This window comes from Ictalurus punctatus, chromosome 16, assembly GCF_001660625.3.
Source record: "Ictalurus punctatus breed USDA103 chromosome 16, Coco_2.0, whole genome shotgun sequence".
In the NCBI taxonomy this organism is placed as follows: Eukaryota; Metazoa; Chordata; class Actinopteri; order Siluriformes; family Ictaluridae; genus Ictalurus; species Ictalurus punctatus.
In genome coordinates, this window is record NC_030431.2 from 18,131,654 (window position 1) to 18,158,401 (window position 26,748).

A 26,748-nucleotide genomic window follows, 5' to 3' on the forward strand; every position below is an offset into this window, starting at 1 on the left:
TTACTGATCGCGTTGTTTATGAAGTCGTTTGTAACTGTAACGGAGCATATTTTTAAAGTAACCCTCCCGACAGTGCTTTAAAATGAATAATAATTCATCATTTACTTTCAGTCTATAATTTAGGTGCTAGGGTTGTACTTTCAATGTGATGTCATCAGTCAATATCGTTATATTATTGAAAATAATGAAAATGAAAAGAATGAGAGAACCTTTCGTCTTCCCGGGGATCTTCAGGAAATTCGGATGTTGAATTCGAACTTCCTGTTGAACATGTGGCTTGTGGAATATTTCAAATATTTCATAGGGGTGAATGTATTCAGTATTTCAAGGTGAAGTGTGGTTCTAGTGGGCGGGGACAGGTAAATACACTGTTTTCAAAGGCTACGTCTACAGTAATAAGAATGGATCTGTAAACTGCCGTCTACACTGGCATTTTCAAACGTTTTCCGAGAATTTCTGAAATCTCTGAAAACGCCTACATCTGCATCCTACCGCACGCGCGTCAAAACGTAAGAAGCTTCGGCCTGCGTCATTTCCGTCAGGCGTTTATTTAAAATTGCAATCTGAAGGTCGTACAAAGTGACATTAATCCTCAACAAAGCTATCAAACTGGATCAACACAACCGCAGTACAACATCGTCCACCGTCTGGTTTGTTTTGAGTTGGATGGGTCACATGACTGCATCACACATCATTGTTTTTGAATATCTCCGTTCTCTCAGTCCACACTACAACGCGAAAACGGCGTTTTCGAATTTATCCGCTTGGGATAAAAAGCATTTTCGAAAAAGCTCAGTTTTCGCCGGACAAAAACACGGTCTCAGTGTGGAGGGAAAGGCCAAAACATAGAGAATAACATGCGTTTTCAAATGTATCCGGATTAATGTGGACGCAGCGTAAGTGCTGGAGATGGTTTTATTGATGTTTACGTAAAGTTATTTATGTAAAAAACATGCACATGGGTTGATGTTAAACATACTTCACCTATGTACTGAGGATTATAAAACGTCTTTTACCTTTACTCAATGTCCAGATTTGTAAACGTCATATGAATTGGACGCAAATTGCACCTGAATCATGGAATTATCCTTTCAAAATTAAATAGTTGTATTAAAAAAAATAACATTCTTTCACACGTAGTCCCTCTATAATGAACATGCACACATAAGCATGCAGACACGCAGCTGTGGTCTTTCATGATGAATGTGTGTCTGGTTTCGTGTTTCCCGAACATGAATATTTTCCCATGTCTTCACCGATCCAGCCCTGATGAAGAACTGTAACACGATTTGACGAGAAACCGTGCAAAAAAAAAAAACACAGACGGTGGACATCGGTAGGACGTGTTTTATCAGACGCATGGGATGAGGAAGAAACGGTTCCATCGAGCGCATAACTCACTTGCGAATTTGAAGGAATTCGCACCAGCCTCGTACGGAAAGCTATGAAGTTATGGCTCCAGCTGCGTGTGCTCAGCGGTCATAACAGTTTTATGACTTTGTTCATATGAAATCCAATAAAAGTGCCTACGTTTGATATAACTTATGAATTCTTCATGAGATGGCATTGCTGTGAGCGAGGACACACTGTGAAAGCAACAACCAGAAGGGTACAAAGTCTAAGAGTAAGTGAAATGCATGGTGGATGGACTGAGAGATATGGTGAGCTAAACACAAGGCCTTATAGATTTATAATGCATTCAACAGCTTTCAAGGAAGTCCTATGTGTTTCACTTCACACACACGTACAAATCTGCCTGCACTGCATCCCGAGTTTAAAACACAGCGGTTAAACTCATGCCCAGAGCTGATGCCACAGCATCACTTTATGATGGATTTAAAGCGTGGAAAACGTACCCTCATGCCCCAAGGGAGGAAAGTGTTGACCAGGCTAAAAATCACTGCTTATTAAGTCTCTTTTGTTCTGAGGACTCTGTTCCCCAAGGGACACTTCAAATGTCAAATCTTTAGCACAAGAGACACGGTGCTGCAATGCCTGCTGCTGGATGAATGTGTATGAGCTTTTTCCGGTGCGCAGTTACATGTTATCCTCCCACGCCATAATAACAACATCAAAGCAATCGTAATCAAAGCGTCGGAGTGCATGAATTACTTTGCCTCCTTGTAGATTAAATCTGTATGGCACCCAAGAAAACGTCTCCAATTCAGCCAAGAGTCCACATTTTCACACTTTCAAATAGGCAGAGTAGTGTAAAAATATAACACTTTAACATAATTATTTATATATATATTATATATTATATATATTAATTATATTTTGTGGTGTATCACTGTTACGAATTCATGTAGCAACCATCCATCCGTTTTCTGTAAAATAAATTTTGCTTATCCTACACAGGGTCACGGCAAGCCTGGAGCCTATCCCAGGGAACTCGGGGCATGAGGTGAGGGACACCTTGGACAGGGTGCCAACACATCACACACACCCATTCACAAACTATTTGAACAATTTGGAAATGTCAGTCAGCCTACAATGCATGTCTTTGGACTGGGGAGGAAGCGCTTCAGGACACCCCTACGCGCGGGGAGAACATGCAAACTCCATGCACACAGGGCAAAGGCAGGAATCAGGAATGGGTGTATGTGTGTGTGGGTGTGTTTGTGTGTGTGTGTGTAGGTGTGTGTGTGTATGGGTGTGTGTAGGTGTGTAGGTGTGTGTAGGTGTGTATGTGTAGGCATGTGTGTGTAGGTGTGTGTAGGTGTGCGTGTAGGTGTGTGTAGGTGTGTAGGTGTTTGTGTGTAGGTGTGTGGGTGTGTGTAGGTGTGTGTGTAGGTGTGTGGGTGTGTAGGTGTGTGTGTGTGTGTGTGTGTGTGTGTGTGTGTGTAGGTGTGTGGGTGTGTGTAGGTGTGTAAGTGTGTGTGTGTGTAGGTGTGTGGGTAGGTGTGTGTGTGTGTGTGTGTGTAGGTGTGTGAGTGTGTGTAGGTGTGTGTGTGTGTGTGTAGGTGTGTGGGTAGGTGTGTAGGTGTGTGTGTGTGTAGGTGTGTAGGTGTGTGTGTGTGTGTGTGTGTAGGTGTGTGTAGGTGTGTGGGTGTGTGTAGGTGTGTGGGTGTGTGTAGGTGTGTAGGTGTGTGTGTGTGTGTGTGTGGGTAGGTGTGTGTGTGTGTGTGTGTGTGTGTGTGTGTGTGTGTGTAGGTGTTCAGGTGTGTGTGGGTGTGTGTGTGGGTGTGGAGGGAGGGGTTGGGTGTGTGCAGGTGTGTGTGTAGGTGTATGTGGGTGTGTAGGTGCGTGGGTGTGTGTGTGTGTAGGTGTGTAGGTGTGTGTGTGTGGGTGTGGAGGGAGGGGTTGGGTGTGTGCAGGTGTGTGGGTGTGTAGGTGTGTGTGTAGGTGTATGTGGGTGTGTAGGTGTGTGGGTGTGTGTGTGTGTAGGTGTTCAGGTGTGTGTGGGTGTGGGTATGGAGGGAGGGGTTGGGTATGTAGGTGTGTGTGTAGGTGTATGTGGGTGTGTAGGTGCGCGGGTGTGTGTGTGTGTAGGTGTTCAGGTGTGTGTGGGTGTGGGTGTGGGTGTGGAGGGAGGGGTTGGGTGTGTGTAGGTGTGTGGGTGTGTAGGTGTGTGTAGGTGTATGCGGGTGTGTGTGGGTGTGGGTGGAGGGGTTGGGTGTGTGTGTGGGACTGGGGAGGTGTGTATGTGGGTGAGGGGTGTGTGTGTGTGTGTGTGTGTGTGTGTGTGTGTGTGTGTGTAGGTGTGTGGTGCGTTTTGAGTGTTATAAAAATGGCACTAATCTGTAGCTTGTCATTCAGCGTGTTACAGTAACGCTTGTTTGGTGGTAGTTGTGGACAGCTTTGTAGAGGAAGCAGCACCATCAATTTTGCCTGAAATGTCCATCTCAAGGTCCAACTTATTGACCTCTCACATTCAGGTTCACAATGTTCTTTCCTTCCTGCCTCCTTTAAAAGCTTCTCGCTGCTGCTGTCCAGCTGTTCCTTCTTCCTCTATTCTTTTTTTTTTTTAGACATCCTTGCCTAAGGACAAACTCCACTCTCCGCTGTCCTCCAGTTCCCACAATGCATTACAAGTGAGTGTGTTATCCTTTCACCACACCTCAGTCTCCTCCGGTGTCATGCCTCAGGGCCAGTAGTTTATTTCTCATTTACTCCACACAGCCTTGTCCACTGCTTCACTGATCAATCTCTTTCCTCCACTGACCTGCAGCTGGGCTTCTTATCTTACAGCAGTAGGTGCGTTTTCATCTAAAAGTTTCCAAATTTTAAGCGGATTTCCAAAATGTCACCGAAAGAACGCGCCGATTTTTATGTTTCCGTTTAACGTGATGATGTGATTATTGTAAAAGAGCATGTAGCAAGTTTATATGACTTAAATGCCAATTAAACACACATGATCTGAAACTGCATGTTACTATACTGAATAGTTCACTAATATAAGTTACTATAGCTTACATGCTATTATAACGTACTATGTAGTAGCAGTGTAAACCTAACTGACTATCTGGACAGTCTTGGATAAGCCTACCATTACATCACGAATGAGGATGTAAAGAAGGACTATTTTAAAAGTTATGGCAAATCACCGTGCTAGTCTATTACATTATTTTCACAACTGAATCATTTTCTACACACCAGTTGTTTGTCCTTTTTATATATATATATATAATTATCGATCATGTATCAATCAGTCGTTTCTTTTTTAAATCAATTCGAACCACTGGATCGTTACACCTCTTGTATGTAGTATAATAGAATGAGGTTTGGGACAATGGGTATTGAGAGACTAGAATGCATAATAGCTGTGTCATCAGAAAAAAAAATCTGTTTCTGGGACCCTTTATCGCATCTTTGATCTACATCAATACACACATTTTTCCACCTCAGTCAAACAAAAAAGCATTTCCGCAATATTTAAGCTAACCCTTTTTTTTTTCTTTACAATTTCCCCAGTCTGCTATGGGGGTGTTATGTGGGTGTTATGGGAGCGATCACTGTGACCCTTTGAACCCTGGCCTTGACACACTGCCCCTGGGTGAAGTCTCCTCTGCACAATCCCAAACTCCATCTCATCGGTCACATCCCATTGGTGGTGTCACATCTCTTTAGGGGCAGGAATGGACATCAATCAATACTCATTCATCCAGATAATACAGCCATGCTACATTCCATTAACAAAGGCCACTTAACTTCCCCCTTCCTATACATCTCTTCAGATGCCTGATCTGGATCTCTGTATGCAATCAATTTGTCATCAAAGCTTCAAAGCTTCTCACTTCTCTGATTATAACATTCTAATCGCTGGTCCCCATTATTCCACTTATCTCGCTCTTTTTGTCTAGTTTTAGTCTCACTGTAGCTCCGGAAGTAGACCACTCACTCATCCAGTACCTTAATACTAGCGGTCTTACAATTTGAAATGTTCACTGTATGCTAACCTAGTCTTTAAAAAAAAAATCACAGTAACATGGTTTTAATTGACCATTAAAAAAAAGCTGGTGGTGAAATTTAAGAAAAAAATATTACAAATTATTTGTACAAAAGTGTCTTTGTACATGCTTGGTTATATATATATATATATATATATATATATATATATATATATATATATATATATATATATATATATATATATATATATATATATAGTGGGGTCCAAAAGTCTGGGACCACATTGAAAATCTGGATTTTCTTTTTTTCATTTAAAATTGGAAATAAACTGAAACAATTTTTAAATATGTAAAAGAAATAAAGTAAATTTTTAATATTTAATATTCGGGATTCTGCACTATTTCTAGGTCCCTATTTAAATGCAAGCGAATTTATGCCCATGTTAACTGCTTTGTACAAAAGGTCAGATTTTCCTCATGCTTCATCTCTTCTATTGAAGCATGTATTCAGACGACACAACAATGGATTTGAACTAAAATGGATCAAAGGTTTTGCACAAACTTGTGGAGTCCATGCCAGCTCGAGTACACACTGTCATTAAAGCAAAAAGGAGATGTATCAAATACTGCGAAACTCCGAAATTCATATCTCAAAGATTCTACTACACGCAAGTCGTTGTCAAAAAAAAAAAAATCAAGAAAATTGTTGTATTAAATTATAAAAGAATGCTAAATAGAACCATTTTCTCTAGCGCTCTCAGACTTTTTGGAGCCCACTATAGCCAAAAAAAAAAACATCAAATCTCCTCATTTTTCTCCTTTCTTAGAAACATATTTTTGAGGACGACTTTTCCATCAAATCTCTTGCACTGTCAAACAAAAAATAAATAAATAGAACTAAGCAACACAGCCAAAAATAGAAAGCCATTTTGTTAGGTTCTGGTCAGTAGTGCCGTGTTCTTCAATGCATTTGATGTTGATATTTACAACAGTAGCGGCTTACACAGCCGAAGGGTTTTCAGTGCGGTCCTTGTCTTCTTCACGAATGAACAGACGTTGCTATAGTGTGATTTGAGTCCTTAGGGAGAAGATTGCAAAAGCCAGACACAAAAGCAATGAGAACCACTGGAGTACAGAAAGGATCCGATCATACTCCATGACTCACCATGAAACCATAACACCGTCATAAACTTTAATACCCAAGTGACTAAACAATCTCCACTCCTTTTCTATTAGATTTCCATTAGAAACAGGAAATACGTTTCTTGGGAATAAAAAACCGAATCATTAGATAGATACTGTATATGTGACGATAAATTCCTCCTTTCCTAACCAGACAATGACACCGTCTGTTACCTTATGAAATGAAGCAAAACCAAGCAATTATAAAGAAGACAGTGAGATTTCATTTTCAATCTCCAATCAAGCATACACCATCCAACCACTTTCAAATCTATTGTTCGCCTACCCTGCAACTAAACACTTAATCAAAATCATTTTTTTTTAAACTGTCCAAAACAAACAAACGATCGAATGCACCCCTATCCTGGCCATTTTATAAAATTTTAAAAATGACTAAAGAATATGAATCTATGTTTATAAATCTCGGTTGTTCCAATGTTACTCCAAATCTGGTACATACTGTACAGACATTTAAGGGTCAAAAATGAAAATCTGAATTCTGTAAATAAACATTACTTTGTTGTGAGGATGCCATGTTTGTGATAAATGCACCAGAATATATTTTCTTTTTTTGTAAAAATGATCAATTATCAAGCTAACATTTGGCAACCACAACAGAGAAATTTTTAAGTATTAGGTCTGCTTCGAATACATGTTTTGTTTAATGTTTTGTGTAACGTCTTCTCAGTTTAATAAATGCATACAGTACATGCGTGTGTTGATGCTAGTCAGCATAATTGTTTATGTTAGTTAGCTAAGTAAGGAAGAAACCATGACAGGGTGATGTGATGCCACCCCAAAGTTGGTTATTTTCCACCAACAACATGTTTTCCAACAAAAGGCCACAATATTCTTCATTGTGCTGCTTGTAGTTATTATTTAACTATTCCACATGAAGTAATTATGTACAGATATGCAAATATGTGAAGCCTTGTTGGAGAACTGGTTCTCCAGGGTATTGGGTTTGTCAGCTACATGTGATGATAGCTGGTCACTCTTGACTTCACTTGACGCATTGTTACTGATCTGCTAATTGCCAAATGGTCAGATAATCAGAACAATATCAGAAGCAGAGCTGGGGATAATTGGCTTAAACCGTGGCCCTGATTCTCAAATCTTTCCTGACCTATTACAATTCCAGACTCATGTGGCATTTCATTAGGATGGTTGTGAAGAAAAAAAAAGAAACCTACAAAAAAGCTTTGTTTTGAGCTGCAGTAGGGGTTTCATTTATATTTGAAAGTTCATTTTATTTTATTAATAAGAAGAAGAAAACAAAGAAGAATAAGATGAAGAAGAAGAATGTTTTCATCACCTTTCCAAACCTTGAATAACAGACAGTAAGGCAAATCCCATTAAACACAGCAGAATAGGTCATTAAAGAATAATAAGCCCTGAGTCCTGAGCTTATAACCAGAGCCAAATGGGTAACTGCAATAACACACATAATGCAATAACACCCTTTGAAATCTGGGTTCCAACTTTAATCTCAATTCCACATGGGGTGCCAATAATTCTGGAGGTGAATGCAGCGTGTATCCAGCATATTAGATGCACCTATAGTATTATTTATAGTTTAAAAGAATCATATGTGATACCTGTCTCTTGGTATCCATCATGTAGTTTATGTTTTAAACCGTATAGCGGAACAAATACAGCAGAAATTATATTGCAAAATGTTTAGCAAACATATCATTTGGACTAGGGATGCATCGATTCAGGTATTTTCAAGCCAAGTATGGGTGTTTTGGTACTACCAATACTGATACCAAAATAAGTAACTGACTTAGTATTAATCAAAGCTGTGAGCTGTGTGCTGCTAGCAAGAAGCTGTTTAAGATCTTATAAAAGAGAAATTGAAGATGGTGATTACACAGAGCAGTATCGGATGCACTGGGGGCAGTGGAGGCTTGACGGTTAAGGCTCTGGGTTACTGATTGGAAGGTTGGGGGTTCAAGCCCCAGCACTGCCAGGCTCTGGGTTACTGATCGGAAGGTCAGAGGTTCAAACCCCGGTGCAGCCAAGCTGCCACTGTTGGGCCCTTGAGCGGGGCCCTTGAGCAAGGACCTTAATACATGTAGGGGCACTTAAGTGTCATGGCTGACCCTGCGCTCTGACCCCAACTTCCTAGCATGCTGTGGTGTGCGACGAAAAGTATTTCACTGTGCTATAATGTATAGCTGACCAATAAAGACTCATTATCATTACCATTATCAATGAGCATGGTCATTCAAAATGAGTGAAATGTACCTTGACTCACAAGCAATGTGGACACCTTTGGCAAGACAGGGGAAGATGAAGTGTGTGTGTCTCAGTGCTTGCAGAACTGAACTGCTCTCCTTTTGCGACAGTTTCTCAGTTCTAGCGTCACTGCTCCACCCTCACGAATACTTTCTTAATGATACAGTAATGCTTGCTCATACTGCTTTGTGGCCATCTTTCTTACTCAGACGTAACACACATGGTAACATTAGTATGGAAAAATGCAACATTTTGGATCACTGAACCCTTTAAACCCTTTATTTTGTGGAAGAAATGCATTTTAGATAAAGGTTACAGTGTGCATTTTTAACATGCCGACGTAACTGCATTTGCATCTGGTTATACCTTCACTGCTCATTATTTTATAATGGCCTATTTTGCTGAAACGGATGGGATTCGCCATATGGTTTGTTATTTTGTGAGTGGAAAAAGGTTCCAAACTGACCTATAATACAACTAAAATAATCTTTGTGCTTTCTACTGACAGATACAACTCAACACCATAAGATGTATTGTCAGGTTACTTGCATTATAGGAAGATGCTGTAGTTCCTCCTCTTGATATTTTCACAAAGTACAGTTTGAAGTCTTATTTGCTTTATTCATTAACGGTGAAAGACTTCCAGATTGATTTCACTCCTCTCTGCTGGTCTTACAAAGCACAGACTGCAGTTCTAACAGTACTATGTAGATGCAAAAAGGAGCATGCAACTGTTCGAAGTAAAGCATTTAATCTGACCTTTTAAAGAGGAGATACTGTAAAGGAAGCTGGGGAAATCGTTTGGGGGAAAAAAGAAACAAATAACTCTGAACTTTGTACAGAACAAGAGGTCGACCAGATGTCTACGTAAAGCCATGAATTATAAAAAGGTTTTCAAAGTATATATATAGGAAGTGAAGTTATAAAGAAGCCTTTTGAAAATAATTTTTCTCAACCATACATTGAAAGCATTAACAGTGTACCAGGCCAAACAACCTGAAATGAGTACAGATTCAGTACATGAGCTGTTTATTGAGCCTGAGCTCAAAGTGCATAAAATATTGACGCCCTGCAGAAAGCAGTGAGGAGCTGATGGGAAATTCAGTTTCAGTGGCCTTAGGCACTCTCTCTCTCACTCACTCACTCACTCGCCCACACACTGCACAGAAAGGTCACTTTCTGGTCCATTTCTCTTAGCCAACATACAGCAACTAGAGTCATTCTGCACAGCTATGCACACACACACACACACACACACACACACACACACACACACACTATGGACAAACATTGGATAGCAGAGACATGGTTACATAAATCATGGCTATATAAAGCTCTATGCTATAATCAATAGACATGCTATACAAACATACATATTTCCAACAGTAATTCTTAGTAATTCTGTGTTAAACATTAAATATCATAAATTCTGTACAGTATATGTACACTATATTCTTAAGAAACATGAAATCTGAAATGTTATCACTTAGAGGTAATACACATGGAAACATTAGTATGGAAAAATGCAACATTTTGGATCACTGAACCCTTTAAACCCTTTATTTTGTGGAAGAAATGTATATTAGATAAAGGTTACAGTGTGCATTTTTAACATGACGACATTTTAACATGCCGTTACCACATTTGCTTCTGGTTATACCTTCACTGCTCATTATTTTATAATGGCCTATTTTGCTGAAACGGATGAGATTTGCCATATGGTTTGTTATTTTGAGATTGGGAAAAGGTTCCAAACTGACCTATAATACAATTAAAATAATCTTAATTCTACACTAGGCAAAATGTAGAAATTTCCAGATAAGGGTAGTGTTCACAGGAGCAACATACGCCTCTCGTGAAAACTGATATAAACCTACATAAGTATTTCTAAAGACTTATTCTAGCGTGCATCTGACTTAACATCCCAATGATGTAAATGTTTGTTGACATTAACTTTGTCACCTTTACATCAAAATGGAAGAAAGCAGTCTTCACTTCAGTTGTTGATTATGTTTATGTCAGTTGCTGTAAAGGGCTTAAGTAGGTGTCATGTAACACTATGCACACTACCTTTAAATAAAGTGATACCGAATTCTGTTTAATGAAAATTTCGATCTAAAGTGTGCACAACATAGAATAAAACAGATATTATAAAGAATAAAACATGACAGGGTGTGTTGTTATAGGAAAATAATCAACTACAGGTGGTGTGATAGAGCGGAATTACTGTTACCACCCACAGGTTGATTATTTTCAAATAATAGCAGGTCCCAAGGTTCCAAGTGTTTTATTTATCTTAGAACGTGGCAATTTGTCAATGACTAACAATTAACAATTTTTAAAGAATGACACTTTGTACATTGTATCCTTTTATATTACATTTAATGCTGTAGTTGTAAACAGTCACCACCTCATCAACCATCCACCTCTTTTTTTCTCTCTTCTCTACACTGAAAAAGGGAATATGTGATCCGTCAGATTTAAGAGAGCATAATACTGTACATACAGTTTACTTAAAATTATTTACCCTCTCATCAAAATGTGATTTCACTGCTTACCCTAAATTTAATTTCAACAAGCTTCTAATTACTAGTTTGCATTAATGTGAGGGAGTATGATCAAGGGTTCGATCCTGAGCTCGGGTGAGAGCGCAGGGTTCGATTATATTCAGGGTTTCGAAAATACCTGATCAAATCATGCCGGATGTATGAAAAACATGAAATTGTGATAATGTATCTCAATGCATTCGCATTTACCCGATGTACACATATAAATTAAGTCAATTAAATGAGCTCTTTTTTCTTTTTCAATGTAGAAAAAACATTCAGCTTGTTACAGAGAAACCAGAAAGTGGAAAGCTGTTCAAGTTCAATTTTTTTTTTGTTATCTCTGACTGTTACAAAATAGAGATACTGGCACTCCTTCCAAAAATACTAAATAAATGTCTGTTTAGAGAAATCTTCACTGTATCAACAATTATACACATTTGAAATCTGTCATGTGGAACGTCAACCAGACAAGCCCCTGAGAATGAGCTGTTACTATAGCAACGACAATGTAGGAACGAGTGCATTAATATAAACATGTGATGTGTCTTGTAGCTGGAACTGCTGTCAGAGCTGCTGTTAGAGAAAATCGAGAACTCGTCGGCGCTATGGTATAATTAAGCTGTAAGTCTTCGTGTTGTCTGTAAGTCTTAGAGTGATGTGTCAGGCTTTTCTTCTAAAACCGTTTCAAATCCAAATTATATCAAATAATTAACAGATATATTAGAACATATAAAGTCGATCGTTATTACGACCGTGCTGATCTAATTTATTTTATTTCTCCATGGATTGTGATTACACGATTACTATAATTTCGGGTCCATCTCCTTTAATGCTCAAAACCCCTGTTCTCATACAGGACTCTCTGCTGGATGTGATAACCTGCTGACATCATAACCCACTCGAGCCCACAGTCAGAAAAATTCAACACCTCATTTAACAGCCCCCTATTTCTTTCTTTCGGCAAAATAAGAGCATGTGGAATGGCAAAATAAATAAGAGAATAATACAGAGACCTCATCAATGTTTCATGGCTTTTCAGTCAAGTAGGTTCCTAGGACACAGGGAGTAACGACGCTCTATAGATCAAGCTGGTGTCAGGCTGTTAGGACCAAGGGTTTTCAGGCAGCCTAAAGCTATTACATGCATGCACGCACACGCACACACACACAAACTTGCACACACACACACACACACACACACAAAGAAATTGTGTTTTAAAAAAATCTATTCCGCTGATCTTAATTTGGCTTTCAGTAATAAGCTCCCTCCATGAAATTAAAAATGTATTACCCAGCTGTTATTGAAGTAATTGGAAATTGTTAAAGCTGCTGGAAATTCCAATGCAAACTACATTCACATTTGGGTGGCACAATGCCAACTTACATTTTGATATTCATTCATTGTGCACATGCTTTTATCCAAATCGAGTTGTAGAGTGAGGTCTAATCCAATCCAAGTGTATCGTCGAGCACTTGAGGGTTTTACTCAAGAGGCTGTGTAGAACTCACAACCTTCTGCCTCCTGGCACGGAACCTTAACCTATGTACTTGTACCGCGCTACCATTGGCTGTGGTGTACAATGATAAACGTATACAAAACTACAACTATCTGTACAAATAGTTCACAAATGTTCACGTACAGTACAGTATACAGACTATTGCAAATAATAACTTCACATATACAGTACTGTGCAAACGTCTTAGGCACCCTATTTTTTTTAGTAACATTGTTCTAGATTTTTTATTTCTTCTACATTATCAAGTCAGTACAAAAACAGTTTTGATTTAGAAATGTTAGTTTTCTAGCACAAAATTAAATGTTACAGAAAAAAAATGTTTGTATGTCAGTAAAGAAAGCAGCACATCACGTAAAAGACCGATTTTCATACGTAAACATAATGAAGGCTGCTAAAGTTTTGCTGCAAAAATAAGAAGCAAGTGCAAAGTCTGCAGAAGAACTGTGGCTGGTTCTGCAAGATACTCAGTCAAACTTACCAGATAATTTGCTTATAACACTGCAAAAATTGTACCTGAGACTACTGTTTTTTTTCAAGCCAAGGATCGTCACACATATTGACTTCGCTTCATTTATTACTGTTTACTGCTCTATATATAGTCATTTTAACAATGGACATTGTCCCAAAGCAGCTTTACAGAATATATAAATTCAGAATGCAGATTTTAAATGTATGATCCAGTAATGCAGTCCTTGATTAATTTCATCAGATTTGCTTGAGACAACACCTGTTTTGCATATTTGTGCTGTTGTGAGGGAATCTATTCAGGGGGTTGAATAATTTTGAAACTGGAGAAATCATTATAAGTTGCATTTTCAGTTGAATTTGGGGAAACCACTTGAAGCGTTCGTTGTGTTGAACTATTTCAATTGCTTTTGTTTGATTTGTTCATTTCAAACAGCTGAAAGTCTGTACATTTTGACAATAAACTTGATTTGCGATGGGGGTTGAAGAATTTTGATTGCAACTGTACAAGTTGACATTTCAATTAATTGATGCGTCTCCCCCACAGTTATATAGGCTGAGAGAGAGAGAGTACGAGTTACATTTAGCAGCATGTCATAAAAACAAGCTTCATGCTTTATTACCGCTTTTAATCTGTCTATGAATCACAACAAGCTCATTTCTGAACACAGCTCTTAATTCCTAAAATGAAAAAAAAAATCCCTATTAGCAGGGTTTATGATATTTACTACATTAAGAAGTACATTTCATATTTTACGTGAAATTCAAGACTGAAATCACCAAATGCTAATGTTTAGGGGTGGGCGATATGACTACAATCTTATTTCACGATAACTATACGTTTTCATATACAGTGATTCTTATTCAATTTACTGAAGTTATTCAGTCAAATGAGTGAGTGATTTTCATTTTGTCTTTTGTTGTTTGATGAACATTAATGACACAGACAGCAGCAGGTTTATTAGACTGCTGTCACTTTAAGACCTAATGCACAGATCCAACATACTGTATTGACACACCTCCGATTTTTTCCCCAACTGTATACATTCACATAAGACATAACCGATTGTGTTTGCATGAATACTTGGCCAGACCTGCATTTTGACACGATGTGTGTGTATTTATTTAACCGTCCAAGCGTAATAAGCCACTAAAGAGAACTCAATTCGGTACTCGCACGATGAGGCAGCTTCCTGTGCATGCGTTTCAAGTGTGGCAGGGAGACATTCATTAATTTCTTGTTATCTTCATTTCTTACTGACATCCCACCCTGCAAAAAGTCATTTCAGAGCGGTACCGTCCCTGCAACCCCATCTCATATATATATATATATATATATATATATATATATATATATATATATATATATATATATATATATATATATATATATATGTATACACATACATGCACTCATTTGTTTATAATTATATTACATATTTTTTTTTAAATAATATTATATTATATTCAATTCATTTAGTCATTTTTTTATTCTATTACAACTTTAAGAAAGTCTACAGGGAGTTTGGCATCATCACGTAGGACATCAACAGAATAGCTCCTAAGCAGCCAGCCAGCTACTTTAAATTTGCTATGCTAATGAACAAATGACACCTCTTAAACTTACCTCAACATGTCTTTTACAATCATAGTTGAAAACTTACAAAACCATTGTTATTTTTGACCCCTATGAAGCAGGGGTATACTTTAGTGTAGTCTGGAGTGAATTGCGTTTTGTATTTTCTTTTTCTTTTTTTTGGACACTCTGCCATGACGTGCATTAACACTACAGTGATACTGAACTACAGCAGTACACTGAACTGAAGAGAGAGAGAGGTCGACATTAAAGCCCACCCACAGAGAATACTGATAGGTCTAGCTATCAGAAAGAGAGACCAATCAGGATACGCTCTCTGTCATTCTCTCGCTCTTGTTACTCGGGCTGCATCCGAAACCACATACTATTTAGTAGGTAAGTAGGTAAGTTTCGGACGCATCCTTGCTCTCTGCTGCTACTGGTGTCTTGCTCTCTCTCAAAAAAAAGGGAGCCGTGAGGGAGCCGCTATCGGGAGACTCCCGGAACTTCCGGGATAGGTGGGATGTCCGTTCCTGTTGTTATTTATTTTTTTATCTTTCTTTTCATGTTACACAAGACACGGACTCAAGTTCAAGTACAAATTTACCCGAGTACGTGGCAAGTCTGAGCTCGTTCATAATTGGACTCGAGCCCGGACTCGAGTCTGAGTCCGGGATCGAGTACCCCAACTCTAATTTAGGCTTCATCATAGCACAGGGACAGCGCTGGTTAAAGTGGTAAATGACTTATTACTGGCCTTTGATCAGGGTTGTGTCTTCTTGCTTGTGTTGCTTGACCTTAGTGCAGCCTTTGATACAATTGATCCCATTACTCTCCTTGGTAGACTAGAAAACATTGTTGGCATTAAGGGAACTGCCCTCTCCTGGCTCAGGTCTTATTTGACTGAACGCTATCGGTTCGTACATGTCACGATCTCACCTGCAGATGGCGCTGTGGCAGCGACATGCACGGAGCGCCGGAGGGCGCGCGTGTGCACAAACCAGGGCGAGCACACGCTCGTGGATTGCGTATGAACTATGGAGACTTTGTTTACAATGGACACGTGCGTTTGATCCTGTTCTGTCTCCTCCTTGTTTAGTCATTGGTTGTTTCTCGAGAGTGTGTATTAATTGTTACCAGCTGTCAGCGTTCAAGGTAAATTACATTAGTTATTAAACCCCTCGTGTTGCTGCGCACGTCGCGCAGTATTAATTGTGCTAATGGGAAAAGCGGTAACGGAGTATATAGATGTCGACATGGTTAAGTTTCCATGTCCTGTTCTCGTTTCATGCCACGATTCCAGTGTAATGTTTAGACCTCGTTTTGTGTTAGACCTTAGTTCGAGAAATATGAACGTAGAGCCTCCATGTATGTGCTAGCTACCGAGATTCTAAGCGGCAGTGTTTCCATGTCCTGTTCTAGTTTAATATTTAGACCTCGTTTCTCGTTTCACGTTTAGACCTTGTTTTCCTGTTTTCCTGTTTCATGTACATTGACTTTGGTTGTGAATAAATACTTGAACCTGCACTTGCTTCCGTTTATAGGGTGCGTTACATAACAGTAGATGTAAATGGTGACTTCTCTATATATACTGAGGTAAAGTTTGGTGTTCCGCAAGTTTCTATTTTAGGCCCACTGCTTTTTGCTTTATATTTGCTACCTCTGGGTCAAATTATTCATAAACATGGAATTAGCTTCCACTGTTATGCTGATGATACACAATTGTATGTTTCAGCAAAGCCAGATGACAGACACCAGCTTAATAAAGGTGAGGAATGTGTAAAGGACATTAGACACTGGATGCTTATTAACTTCCTTTTTACTTAATTCTGACAAGACAGAAGTACTAGGACCACATGCAGCCACAAATAAGCTTTCTGATTACATAGTAACACTGGATGTCCTTTCTGCTTCATCATGTACAGCAGTAAAAGACCTTGGTGTGATTATTGACTCCAGTCTTTCATTTGACGCTCATGTAGATAATATTACTAGGACAGCCTTCTTTCACCTCAGAAATATTGCTAAGATAAGAAATATAATGTCACACAATGCAGAAAAATTGTTCATGCGTTCGTCACCTCTAGGTTGGATTATTGTAATGCCTTACTGTCTGGATGTTCCAGTAGGAGCATAAACAAACTCCAGTTAGTCCAGAATGCAGCTGCTAGAGTCCTTAGTAGAACCAGAAGATACGAGCACATCACCCCGATCTTATCCACACTGCATTGACTCTCAGTGAAATTTCGCACTGATTATAAAATACTACTACTGAACTATAAAGCACTAAACGGTCTCGCGACACAGTACCTGAGCGAACTTTTGGCTTGCTATGATCCACCATGCGTACTTCGATCTAAAGGTGCAGGCTATTTGTTGGATAGTGAAGGCTACAGCAGGGGGAAGAGTTTTCTCTTACAAAGCCCCACAGTTATGGAACAGCCTTCCAATTAGTGTTCAGGATTCAGACACAGTCACTGTGTTTAACTCCAGGCTGAAATCATATTTGTTTAGTCAAGCTTTCTGTGAATATATTTTTTTTCTTAGGTAAAGGAGCAGATCTAGAGTGCTCACAGGCATAGAGTGTTGTGGTGAACTGGGATGTTTGGATGCTGACCAAGCCCCCATCCCCCACCCCCCACCCCCACACACACAAACACACACTTTCCCCCGTTCACCCAGGTTTGTTGATGGTGGAGTGGATGGCTGCCTTATGTCCCAGAGTGCCCTCAAGTCTGTGTTACCTTCTGTCCCTACCGTCCCCTTTTTGAGTCTTTTTCCTCTCAATGTTTCTTCCTCATATCGTCTCAGGGAGTTTTTCCTTGCCACAGGCTTGCTCATTAGGGACAAATTCATACATTTAAAATCTGTATCCTGTGTTTATATGTTTCTGTAAAGCTGCATTGGGACAATGCCCATTGTTAAAAGTGCTATACAAATAAAACTGAATTGAATTGAATTGAAAAGGTTAAACAATAAAGACAATTTTTCACAGCCTTCTTTGCTCATACTTACCAAGGGTGCCAAGAATAGTGGATATATATATATATATATATATATATATATATATATATATATATATATATAGTCATTGAGTAGTCTTTATACACCTGAATACAGTCTTTATACAGCAGAAGTAGGCCTTATACATAAAAATAAAAATTTTTCAGACCAACTACGTGTTTTTTGGTACCGAGATAAGTAACATACATCATCAATCAGGGATGTCACAGAACAATTTATTTACTCTTTTTATGTTTTGGCCGTGTTTTGAACAGCACACGCATGTTTATACACTCAATCTTCATAAGAGTAGTTCGTTGATTTGAAATAAAGTGCATTCGCTAGCTATATTAGTTATATCAGAGAAGAGAGAGTTTTGTTTCACTTTCAGAAAAGTGCTTCTGTACACATGTAAGTAAAGTACATTTTGTTGTTTTCACTGCATCAGAAATCCTGGCTGTCAAGAACAACATAAGTGCTGTTATTTTCTGCTGTTATGTGTGTAGACATTTTTTCTCTCCTAGCTATTATTTGCTTCAGCTTTACTTGCTGCTATTTGCTGGCAATGAACTCCTCGTGTTGAGATGTATGTATGTGTGATAAGTTTTATGTTTCAGGTTATTTGTAGTGTTGGAAGATGCTGTAGAAGCTCCTCTATTTATATTTCTACAGAGCACATTCTGTAGGCTGTTTTGCTTTGCTGTGTTTGCCATTGTTAATCGTGAAACATGACCAGATCGCTGTCATTTCGTGTCGTCTGTTCATTAGAGCGTTAACATACAGTACACTAAGCTTAGGTCACATAGTAATTCATGGAATTTGATGTTGGTATCAGAGCATTTTTTATAAGTAGAAGTAAATTCAGTAATTAAGTTCAGTATTATATCAATACCAGATACCAATACTAGTAGCAGTGCATCCAAACACGAACTAAAGCCATTTTTCATCAACGTGCCTTTTAATAACTTAAAATAGAAAGCTGTCAAACTCAGAAATTACTCACATGCCACTTCCAGTGAAGCGTTGTGGCTGACCGCCTCTCCCATGTAGTTTCTGGCCACACACACGTAGCTGCCGTCGTCAGGTTTGCTGCGGCGACCGTGCACGATGCGCAGGAAGAAGAGTGAGCCGCTGGGAAGGAGCATACGGTGCGAACGTGGGTTGTCCCTGTCTGTCTCCACACGCTCACCATCTTTATACCACTCGACAGTGGGTGCTGGACGGCCCTCGGCCTTACAGTTCAGCGTGGCCGGCTCACCCTTCGACACGATCAGGTCTGATGGGTGCTCCACAATCCGCGGGGGGTAGTCCTCCTGACGGATACGAGATCCTGGCAATAACAAAACAAGGAATGTTGGGATTATTTAGAAGATGAAATCCATATTTATCCCCATAATCTGTTCAACAACATGCCATCTTGATTCAGTAGCTATTTTTCTCCACTCCTCCTGCGTCTTCCCAGTATTAGCAACGATTTGGATGCGGCTAGTTGAATTTATTTCTGGACTATTACCAATACCATACAATCTGTGAATCATCATATGTGACATCCCATTTCCCCTTTATTTTTTCCTCCCCATCCCCTGAGGGGTGCCATATCAGTGATATCAATGTTGTCACATTATGCGTTTGCCTTTGTAGTGTAAAATCCAATAAAAAATAAAAAAAACACAACCCTGGAACATCACTAAAATTCATATTGGAATGGTGTTCAACATTCACTTACAAAAATCATATTTATATGACAGAGATTCCGCTCATTTTGATCATGTTTGCATGAGTAGCAAGGTAAAATAAAAATGATTTGAAATGATGTCTTTGTAAATATGAAACAAAAAGGTGATTTTCGTCCCAGACATCAGGATCCTCAGGCATGTTCAGAGCATATCTGTGTTTCCAAATATCGTTTATATGCTAATGACTGAGATCAACGTATGATATATTGGATATTGGGCATTTCATAGGAATGATACAAAATACTGTATATAATATACAAGAGCATTGCTCTAAAATAGAAAAAAAATGGCTCAGTACATGCAATGAAGAAAATATGACAGTTAATTAAAATAAGATTATAGGAATATTTCACCCTGAACCATGTTAAATGTGTTTATATTGAAATATTTATGATGTGCGTAGCAATTCGGGTGGTAATTGGTTGGTTGGTCCTGTATTTTTGTGACTCCCGTGAGAAATTAGTGGTTTTGGCGTGCTGACATCACAGTAAGACATTGCTAGCACACTTACAAATGGCGTTTAGTAGGAGATGCATTCTACAAAATCTAAATGAAAACAGTTATTGACCTACAAGATGACAAGCATGATGGTGTCGTTGTGGTATTAGCATGAACGTTGAAGCTTTTGGAACTGATCTGTTTGAGCAGAGTGTACAGATGAAGAGGTGAGAGAGCCAGACAGACGAAAGGACTAAAACGCTGCTGCATTGCTCTCTTTAGATATGAAGCAAGGGCTAAATCCCACTCGTGCAACCATTAGCAGGTATTCATTGTGGATAATGTAGGTAAATATTAACCATTAAGTGAAAGTAGACCAAAATGTCAAAGAAAATATTTTAACCAATGAATTTAATTAGAAAATACATTTTGGATGCCACTGAATATTTCATATATTTAGTCATAAATATAGATGTGTCATGGTTGTGCCGACTTTGGAGCAAGACTACCATTCCCATCAGCCACTGCACCTCACCAGGTCACGCCACATGACTGTTTGCACCTGATACACGTTTTGGTTTAAGGAGCACTGGAATTTAAGTCAAGTCTTGCACTACACACTTTGCCTCGCTTCAGTCTTACGTTGCCGTTATTGGTTTCTTGTGTTCTTGTAGTCCTTGTATTTCTCTCTGAAATACATGTTTTGCGTGTCTAGTCTACAGCGTTTGTATGGTTTGTTTGTTTCCATTAAATTCAAATCTGTACTTGCATCCACCTTCATTACATGATAATATGGAAGTCATTCAGGGTGATTTTTTTTAAGACTACAATGAAATACTCTGACTGTTTTTATGAGCTACTATTATAGTACATAAATGAATAAATCCATGATAATGCTTAGAAATGGTTATGCTCATATAGAATCTATATGCTTAGATGCAGTATATGGTATGCTCTCAGGAGTTGGGCCAGGTGTCTATCACGAACAGAAAAACTGACCAGATCATCTAAGTTAGACAGACTGACAGTGCAAGGTGCATGTTACATTTATGATATTCCCACAGGCGCGAAAGAGTTCAATCAGATATTTTATTAGGAGACTGACTCGAATGCACTGCTGTCTCCCTGGCGGAAAACACTAGGAGTGTGCATACAATCATATACACACGTGTGTGTGGGTTTGTGTTTTCTTAAAGATATCATTTATATTTACATATAAATGAATGTGTGCTTGTTGGATTAGTATGTGTGATTTTCATTAATAGTGTCCCTATTTCGCTGCTTTGGCCGATTCTTCAGGTTCACTATCAGCCTCGAACAATATTTATATTAAATTTTGCTATACATGAAAATGATAGTTTGTTAGATTCGAAGCCACCGAATGACTGAAATAAGAGATGCAGGGTCAAAGCTCTCGCCTACAGTATGCAAATGAGCACACTAATGAGAACAGATTTCATAGCAACAGCTAAAACCATCGTCCCGCTCCTGACATGCCGTGGCAGTAGACTGCATTAAAGATTTAACAGCACAGCCTCAATATATGAAATTCCATCACTAGTTCAATTTCAAGACCTCATTCTCTAGACTGTCTGCTTAACTGACTGTCTGCTGGCCTGTCTGACCAAAGCAATTCCCAACATAAAGACCAAGTTAGATGACTCGGCTCACTCAGTCGCAGAGCTTCTTGCATAAACATGATCAACTGCTCGCTCAGACTGCTGTTGGTTCATTAATCCCTTCAGTGCTCCTGTACATATGAGTGCCCAGATTTCATAAGCTTTCATCCACAAAAACAGAACAACACCGACTTTACTGGCAAGCTGGTGGTCTTTCACTCGTTTATAAGCATACCCTAGATTTAGATCATTCCCTCAGGAAAAGGGAAAGGAAAAGTGAGAAATGAAGGCATGTGCACCATGTGTGTGGGTCTGTCATGCTGGCAGATGACAAGATTGACAGTCAGGGATTGAAGCTTTAGAGCATATGCAGTAACTCACACCCACTGTATCTGCCATTGTGCGCATGCTAGATGTATGAGTATGTCTTTTCAAATCGACATTACCATGCGAAATCCATAAGCAAATGGCGAGGCAGATGGGAAGGATGATGGAATGCGTGATCCTTCAGCACCTTGTCAGATTTGACAGGCTTCCTATACATGCCATGTTTTTCTATAAGAACAAATTTCTTCTTCGGAAGTCCAAACATAAGCCGAAGCTCAGCCGGTGTCCTGGCACTGATGTTCTTTAGAAAATTCAGAAACAGCAGGTGCTGGTTATAACAAGTTCACTTGCTGAGTGGTTTAGGGCACAGTTGTGCCATGTTCCTGATGTCAATTCAATAAATCCACTGTGAGGCCGGAATGCAATTTGGACACCGGGGCTGCAGCTTACAGCACAGAAAGATGAAAGCAATACCGATTATTTACTCAGTGTTACTCTACCGTCGGCCATTAAGCCATGGAGAATGGGATTTGGTGGACTGCGGTAGCAGTTTCCAATGCTTCATTCCCTCTACAGCCTACATCTCATTTCCCATTAAGGACAAGACTGATGATAGTGAAGGCTCAGGAATTTCAAAGAATCCGTGCAGCCAGACACTGTACATTCCTAACAGCTGACGATCTATACTACTAACTACCGTCTCTATTGCTATCCCAAATCAACCCCAATCCCGTATATGCAGCCTGTATGGAGATCATGATATGGTAAGAGATAATGTAGAAAAGGTGGTAATAAATGGGCAAACAGGGTTATATAAAAGACTCAATCAGGAAAGCACCTTGGGCATCTTTTAATGAGGTTCTAAACAGGTTAGTAGAATCAAAAAGATAGCAAAGGCTATCTCGTGCCCGAGGATTAGGTCTGACCACAAATCATTCCAAGTGAGTTGTAGCACTGCCACCTATTTCCATTTTGCTAGTTATCGGAAAATAAAACCAACTTTAAAAACAGAGAGCAAGCACACCATATCACACCAAGACCACTCAAATAACGTGTTAAGAAGACAATGAAGAGAAACAGTCATTCTGAACTTTCCTAAACATAGAGGTGCAAGGAATATACCTTGGCATAAATATTAACTGCTACTGGCAATTTAACTGTAGCAGATGAAGTTCACAAATGCCTATATCTATTGGTGAAATATTCACCAACGTTCACAGTGTATATTTATAATAATACATAGAATAAACATATAGTGTTTGACTGTTTTCATTTTAAACACAACACAAAAGTGAAATCACAATTTTATTCCGTAATGTGAAGTTGGTTATTTCTGAGTGAAACAAGCTCACTATTTTCACTGGGGTAGAACGAGGGGGAGATTAAACATGGCAAATATTAACATTATATTTTCGGCAAATTGATGTAGCCAAGGTGAGCAAAAGGCACTGCAATTACATGGGAGAAAATTCAATATGTATCTTTCAGATGCGAATTTGGGTACAGTGTGTATTTTAAAAAAAATCTAAGGTACACTGGATCATAATTTATACCTTGTAAGTTTACCCTTCTAGGTGAAAGGTACATACTAAAGATACAAAAGGTGTACCTTTGAGGGTACCACCTCAGCGACAAAAAATTTAGTACCCGTTTTTTTCTGAAACTGTAGGAATGCACCAATCCTGAACTGAAACGGTATTATGAAACTGCATTTTTCCATTTAATCCACTGACAAATGATATGCTGTCAAGACATATGGCTCTGACTGACAGAGCAGTTCTTGCACTGAACTTAGGTCAAAGCTTGTCTTAAAGCCTGTCAGACATGATACTTTTTGGATAACTTGACATCAGAAGCATTCAGGTATTCTTAAGAGGAAGTTAGTATTGGTTCAGTATTTTATATGGGGTAATATTCAGTGCTATGATATTGGTATTGTTTTAAAATGTCAACAGTTTTGATTTACAGTTATTCAGCGAATTGAACATTTGCAGGCAGGGGTGTGGCAGGATACTACAATAAGGTAATAAATAATATGTACTATAATTCAGTCGTAAAATTAATTCATGCATTCATTCATTCATTCTTTCATCTTGAGTAACCGTTTTATCCTGGTCTGGATCATGGTGGATGTCGAGCCTCTAATGGGTATACTGGGCAGGAGGCGCTAATCCACTATGGTTTGGATACCATCCCATCGCAAGGCACCATGCACACACATTCAAATCTAGGGGCACTCTACATAGACTAGCCAATCCACCTACTGGCATGTTTTTGAGAGGTGGGAGGAAACTGAACCTAGAGGAAACCCACATGGACAACATGCAAAACTCAAAACACACATACAGTAATCCAAGATCCGGATCAAACCAGGAACCCTGGAGCTGTAAGGTGGCAAGACTAGCCGTTGTACCACCCTAAAGAAAAGATGTAAGTCTTCATTATTTTAATAAACCAAAAACTATGAATAACCCTTTTAACACATATTATAAAACCTTTCCTAACCAAATAATAACGAATACAATCACTGATGCTATGCTATCACATTTAATGCCAGTGATACTAAGCATACACTCAGAAATACAGATTCCAAACTGTACTTTTCCATCAAGGGTGCATCTTTAGTACTTTTATTAGGTATCTTAATACCTTTAAAAATAATTTAAGTGATGTAATTCGACCTTAAAGCTAATTAAAGGGGAGCACCACATGCACCCAGGTACAACAAACATTCTAAAGGTACAGAAGATGTAGCCTTGACAGTACCACCCCAGTGACAGGGAATAGTACAGTTCTCTGACACTATACCGTCATACTGTGATACTGGGTTGTACACTTAACGTACAGTGAATTTTATACTGTTTCAGCCCTGTCTGGAAGTCTAGCCTGGAGTCAATACAGGCTATAATACTCACCCAGTAACCTTTAGAAGAAAGTGTTGAAATCGATAGCAGTGGCTAAATTCGAGCTGTAATATCTATATAAAGAATGCGAAGATATAGTTTCCATACTTCGACTCGATATTTTCGACCTCAGTGTGCTGTGTATCGATTTAATGGCGAAAAGAAGCATAGTGAAAGCTAATTAATATGAATTTTATGTTTAAAACGTGTAAAAAAAAATAATAAAAAATAAAAAAAAGAGGAGGAAAACTTGTAGCGTCGAGTGTAATATCAACAAAAACAGGATACACGCTGGGTGTGTTGTGGATACAGTTCTGATATAAGCTATAGCTTGATAGTTACATTATTTGGGCTAGAATTTGATATAATTGAATGAAATATGCTGGAACTGAATTGAATGTTACATGAGAGTGAAATATGTTGTGTTATGGACGTGGAAGTCAACCTGAAGACCTTCTTCAGTCCCTATAGGAACCCGACTGCGCATTGAGACTGTAGCACTGTCTCGTGCAACTTGAAACAAACTACGGATAGTGCTTATTTAATAAAGCAATGCAAGAACTCACCATTGATTTGAGTGTTCAGAAATCCGCACAAAATAATGAACCGCAGAAGCTTCATGGTGACACAGTATCGCTCATCGCGACCAGGCGATTAATCACAACTTGGTGCAGAAATAATTCTCAGAAGTCCTTCTGGCTGTTTTTGTTTTTCAGTCCGCACAATGAATGGGAACATGCATTTATCATCTAGCTCAAAGTTTCTTCACTCCTTCTTGACATCACCGGATAGAGGATGTCACTTATCCACACATTTTCAGCCGTCCATGTCATCCACTCGCCTGCTCTGAGTCTGACAGCATCGTTTCAGTGAACGCTGCACAAATCCACTCAAAGCCAGATTCCTGCTCAATGTCAACGCAGATATAGAGCGGTGAGTCTTCGCTGAAATAGATCTCTCAGACGCCTTAAATCGGGCAATTAAAATGCGTCGAATTTGCATTAGGAGGGATGCACCTTGCCACCGCGCGAGCGCATGTGTGCGTGTGAGTGAGCGTGTGTGTGTGCGCGCGTGCGCGCGTGGAGCTGCACATCTGCAGGATTCAATGAGGATCAAGTTGGACCTCCTCCAGCAGCAAACACCCTCACAAAAATTTGCCGTCAATTCAAAATTTACCATTAGCTTTAACCAACACACAAGCACAGAGGCATTTCTGGTTGAGAGAGGTTTAAAGTCAAACATCTGGATCATTCCAATAAAGAATAGAGGAAGTTTATTACAAGGTGAGCGCACTCTGAATAAAAGAGAAGCTCCTGGGTGTCTTGTGTGCTGAATCTGTGACACGAGCAGGAACTAAATAACGTGTACGTTTTGATATAGCATGGTATGTTTGCAATGTAAACCTTACTCATAAAACTGCTGAAATTAGAAAATCGTATTAAAGCCATATGGTGTGGTTTTCTGAGCGGTGTCGCTGGAGTACGCAGTGTTTTGGCGGCACCTGTCGACACATGGTGCCTTTTTCTCACACCATTTCTAACTAATCTGAATAGTCTTCTGGAGAGGAGGAAGGAATGAAGGAAGGAAGAAAAAAGCGACGGTAAGAAGGAAAGTGCTACTCTGATGCTGCTGATAAGCCTGCATAGGGTGGGAAAGAAAGAGTGTGATATTTTGGTATTGCTGATAATACTGAGTAGAAAGAAAAGAAAGAAAGAAAGAAAGAAAGAGTGTGATATTTTGGTATTGCTGATAATACTGAGTAGAAAGGGGGAAAAAAGAAAGAAAGAAAGAAAGAAAGAAAGAAAGAAAGAAAGAAAGAAAGTGTGATATTTTGGTATTGCT

General features: G+C 39.1%; 1 protein-coding gene across 1 annotated transcript in view; it reads right to left on the reverse strand.

The window, feature by feature from the left end:
- LOC108277158 (roundabout homolog 2) overlaps positions 1 to 26,469 on the reverse strand; it is a 157,965-nt gene extending 131,496 nt beyond the window's left edge. Inside the window, exons 1-2 of the mRNA XM_053686651.1 lie at positions 25,473 to 26,469; positions 18,887 to 19,213 (exon numbers count right to left, since the gene is read on the reverse strand). Of these exons, the coding sequence (XP_053542626.1) occupies positions 18,887 to 19,213; positions 25,473 to 25,527 (382 nt within the window). The 5' untranslated portion in view covers positions 25,528 to 26,469. The remainder of the gene's footprint in view (positions 1 to 18,886; positions 19,214 to 25,472) is intronic.
- Between the last annotated feature and the right edge of the window lie 279 nt (positions 26,470 to 26,748).